The sequence below is a fragment of the Liolophura sinensis genome, chromosome 9, assembly GCF_032854445.1.
Source record: "Liolophura sinensis isolate JHLJ2023 chromosome 9, CUHK_Ljap_v2, whole genome shotgun sequence".
In the NCBI taxonomy this organism is placed as follows: Eukaryota; Metazoa; Mollusca; class Polyplacophora; order Chitonida; family Chitonidae; genus Liolophura; species Liolophura sinensis.
In genome coordinates this window covers 34064925-34068687 of record NC_088303.1, presented here as the reverse complement: position 1 = coordinate 34068687, position 3763 = coordinate 34064925, and the positions used below count along the sequence as shown (strand labels likewise).

The window sequence follows — 3763 nt, the reverse complement described above, 5'->3', positions numbered from 1 at the left end:
GTACATTACATGTACAATGCATTTTACAGGTGTTTCTTTGACATTATAGGCGTCCTAGTTGCAACAATATAAATATGGTCCGTAGTGTGCCAACCATAGGATTCAAATTAAGACATTTAATTTTAATCTATGAAATTAAAACAAAAATGAGGATCGGATTAGTTAGTTTTCATTGTTGTGCCTGATGATAATGGCTACTCGTTTGTGGTCTGATCCCTTACTGAATGCATGTATGAATGAATATATATAATGGTAATATTTCCGCCATGTCGTGGCGATCCCTTTAAAGGGATACTGAAGTGGAGGTAGGGTTTCCTGGGTTAAATCTTGCAGCCTTGTTCACTCTTGAATAAATGTACCAAACCTAAAAAATTCATTTTAGGCAAGGTATAGGCTGGACTTGTCTGTCTCTCATATCGCTTCAAATAGATTCTGTACTCCTTTTCATGACGTGTCGATCCTTCATCCAGCGATTTCCCCTCCTACCTCTGCTGTGGTGCTATTCGACCTTCACCGGCTCTAAACTTAAAATGGCAGCCTTGTATATATAACTGTGAATGGCTTCACCGCCTCTAAACTTAAAATGGCAGCCTTGTATATATAACTGTGAAATGATCTCGAGCTTCAGAATACGTAAACACACAAATTAAATTATAACAAGTGTAGGTTACTGGGAAGGAAAACTTAAGTTTAAGCTCCTTGTTCGTTCGAGAGATCATATACAGCGACGAGAGTGAACTAGCCCGGTTTGTTAACTAAATAAGTTAATAACACAACTCAAATAAATTAACTAAACATAAACAAATTTAATTCCAAAATTGGAGCACAACTTTTTGAAAAGTCTCTGGCAGCATGGATTTATAAACTTATAGCCATCAATAAATGCTGTTATTACACATTAAAAGCTCGTGTTAAAATTATCGTAATATTGTGCAATAAAAAAGGTGCAACATGTTGGGATTGTGAGTATATAATACATGTATAATGCGCACATCATGGAGTTCATGTTTATTTATTTATTTATTTATTTGATTGGTGTTTTACGCCGTACTCAAGAATATTTCACTTATACGACGGCGGCGGGCATTATGGTGGGTGGAAACCGGGCAGAGCCCACGACCATCCGCAGGTTGCTGGAAGATTGGAGTTCATAGAACCATTTTAAAATTATGGCCGTTCAGATTTGTTCTTCTTGATACAATACGTATATATATATATATTGTCACAACCGGTTTCACATTTTCTATCACAGTTTCTATAAATATCAGTTTCATCCCAACTCTTTGGAAATGTCTTCTTTTTGGGGGTTTAGCACTTATAAGGTTACCATGGTCGCCACATGGAGTCTTGGGCAGGAGCAGTGAGTTTCTGGCTTGTGTCTTCTCCTCTCACTTTCTGCGTGTTTGGTGATGAGGACCGACCAAAATCTATCAGTTCCCAGTCAGCTTGGTGTTGCTCTGGTGTTGTAGCCTGCATGTCTTTGAGATTCAGAGACTGGATGTCTGCGTAAGCACCGGAAAGAGGGAACAAGTCACCCATCTGAGGTGACGATCTCCCGTGATCGAGACACGCCGGAAGGGGGAGTAAGTTAGTAGTTGCGAAAGCAGACGCGTGGATATGTCCTGGTGGCGGAGAGAGCACTTCACGTTTAATGGCCGGTGATTTGGACATGGTGCACTCACTCTTGTAAGCTGCGTGTGTCGAATCTCCCTTCGTGTACAAAACATCTGCCAAATGTTCCATAAGATGCAGTTTTGTGTCGCTGTGTACATGAGAGGAAGCGCCGATGTAACTGAAGGCGTGTTTTGCGCACTCATTAAACCCTGCACGATATTTCGCGAGATCACGGTCGGCACGTGATTCAAGAGCGCGATGTTGGTTTTTGCTGTTCTTCAAATACGTGACTGTCATCTCTAAGATATCCGCTTTTTCCAGTTTGGCGAAATCTGTTTCCTAAAAAAAAAAACAAAAAAAACAAAATGGAATACAGTTAGTTACGTTAGTCGGAAATAATTAGGCATTGACAGTAGTAGCCATTTTTGTAATTCCTTCCAAAGAAAATCAGTGTAGACGTGTTACCTTGGACAAATAAAGAATATATAGATATACAAGGATACAGCACAAAGAATGGGAGAATATCCGGTGTTCTGTTACGAAAGAATGGATATTTATATGATAATTTGTGGGCAAAATAAACCAACCATGAACCAGACCATCAACTCACCTCTTTCTTCAGGCCTTTGAGCACTAACGTTTTTAACTCCGAAAGACAGCTGTTGATTCGAGCGCGGCGTTTCTTCTCCATTATCTGTTTGTTGTTCTGGAAAATAGGGCAGAAGAAAAAAACGTTAGAGTATGTCTTCTTTCAAACAGTCTTTGAGCGACTAATAAAAAAAAAATGGGTCAACGTTCTAAATGGGTCATGACTTCCCTTTGAAGCTACCTGTTTGTCGCAGCTGTTTGTGTTTACTGCTGAACTGGTTAACACCATAATTACCATATCACTTGCAAAATTCACCGGAAAGATTTAAATTTCCATAATCAAAGTACATATGTTGGAAAGTATAAAACATTTGTAGGTAACACGCAAGTATATGATTCTGTATGTTTGAACAGGTGGTGTGCAGATGTATTACGTAATAGACTTATTTGAGAATCCTAATTAGTGCTATTTACTAGAACGTGTATAACAATATTTTGAGGGTCGGTATCGCGAGGGCACGGGGGGCACATCTCATTAGCATAACGGCTGTTTACAGGTAAACATAATATCTTACAATTTGTGGGTATATTGTGAAGATATGGGACTGATATTTTATGTGCTTATAAGTTACCTCGCCTTTCTGGATCACGTACGTGATATAGGCAAGCAACCATTTTCAATTTCTTCAACTGGTCAACATGTTCGCTATATATCATCCGGAATCAATATGCATGAATGGTCTTGAAGGTACCCCAACATGAGTTTGAATCTAAAATCTTATACAAAAATTGTCACTTTATATCACACGTGAATATATTCTTGAGGCTGTTGGACAAGGGCAAGCCTGCTGTCTGTATTGATCGTTGACCCGTATCTCATATGTTCATTGTGAAAAGCAGATTCTTTAACACGTGACAGCAACTTCAAACGGTTAAATCCCAAACATTACCAGAAAATTTGTCAAATGTGCGTATACCTACATATACATGTTTATACATCACGGATAATGTCAACTTGCACCTTTAAACTTGAGACAACCATACGCATGAAAATTTTGTTTTCATAATTCCATTAATATGACATTTGCACATATTAGATCATATCAGACAATGTCGTTCATCGCAACTGAGATTTGATAAATGGTCAGGTTTGGGGCATTCCAAACGTGTAGTGTGGCTGCATTCTTACCTTTCTGTTGAAGTTTTCCCTCTTGTATGTACTTCCATTATCACGATTCATGATTACAGTCGGGTGTATCACAGACAATGTCCACCGGCAATGTGTCCAGGGCACAGTTTTGTGCGTTCTGCTTCCAGCTTCTCGGGTTTGCTTCTTATACAAATTTCACCTGAAAGCAATATGTCACCTTTCAGTCCGTCCCATCTGAGCAGCTTTGGCGCTCAGTCGTTCAAATATTGCCGGCCAATCAAAGCGTGACAATCTGGCGGGAGTCACCTCGCTGATTGGATGTGAATGAGTTTTTGATTACCTCATGAGCCTCGCCTGTCAGTCATCGACCAAGTGCACGAGGCGATGCTCTATTTGGGCGTGTCGATGTTG

The 3763-nt window shown here is 39.6% G+C and overlaps 1 protein-coding gene across 1 annotated transcript; it reads right to left on the bottom strand.

The window, feature by feature from the left end:
• Positions 1-848: 848 nt before the first annotated feature.
• On the bottom strand, positions 849-3490 carry LOC135475892 (transcription factor HES-4-like). The gene is made up of 3 exons (XM_064755839.1): positions 3392-3490; positions 2225-2320; positions 849-1953 (listed from the first exon to the last, which is right to left on the bottom strand). The coding sequence occupies exons 1-3, from the start codon at positions 3440-3442 to the stop codon at positions 1324-1326; spliced, it is 777 nt and encodes a 258-aa protein (XP_064611909.1). The 5' UTR covers positions 3443-3490; the 3' UTR covers positions 849-1323.
• Positions 3491-3763: the final 273 nt, after the last annotated feature.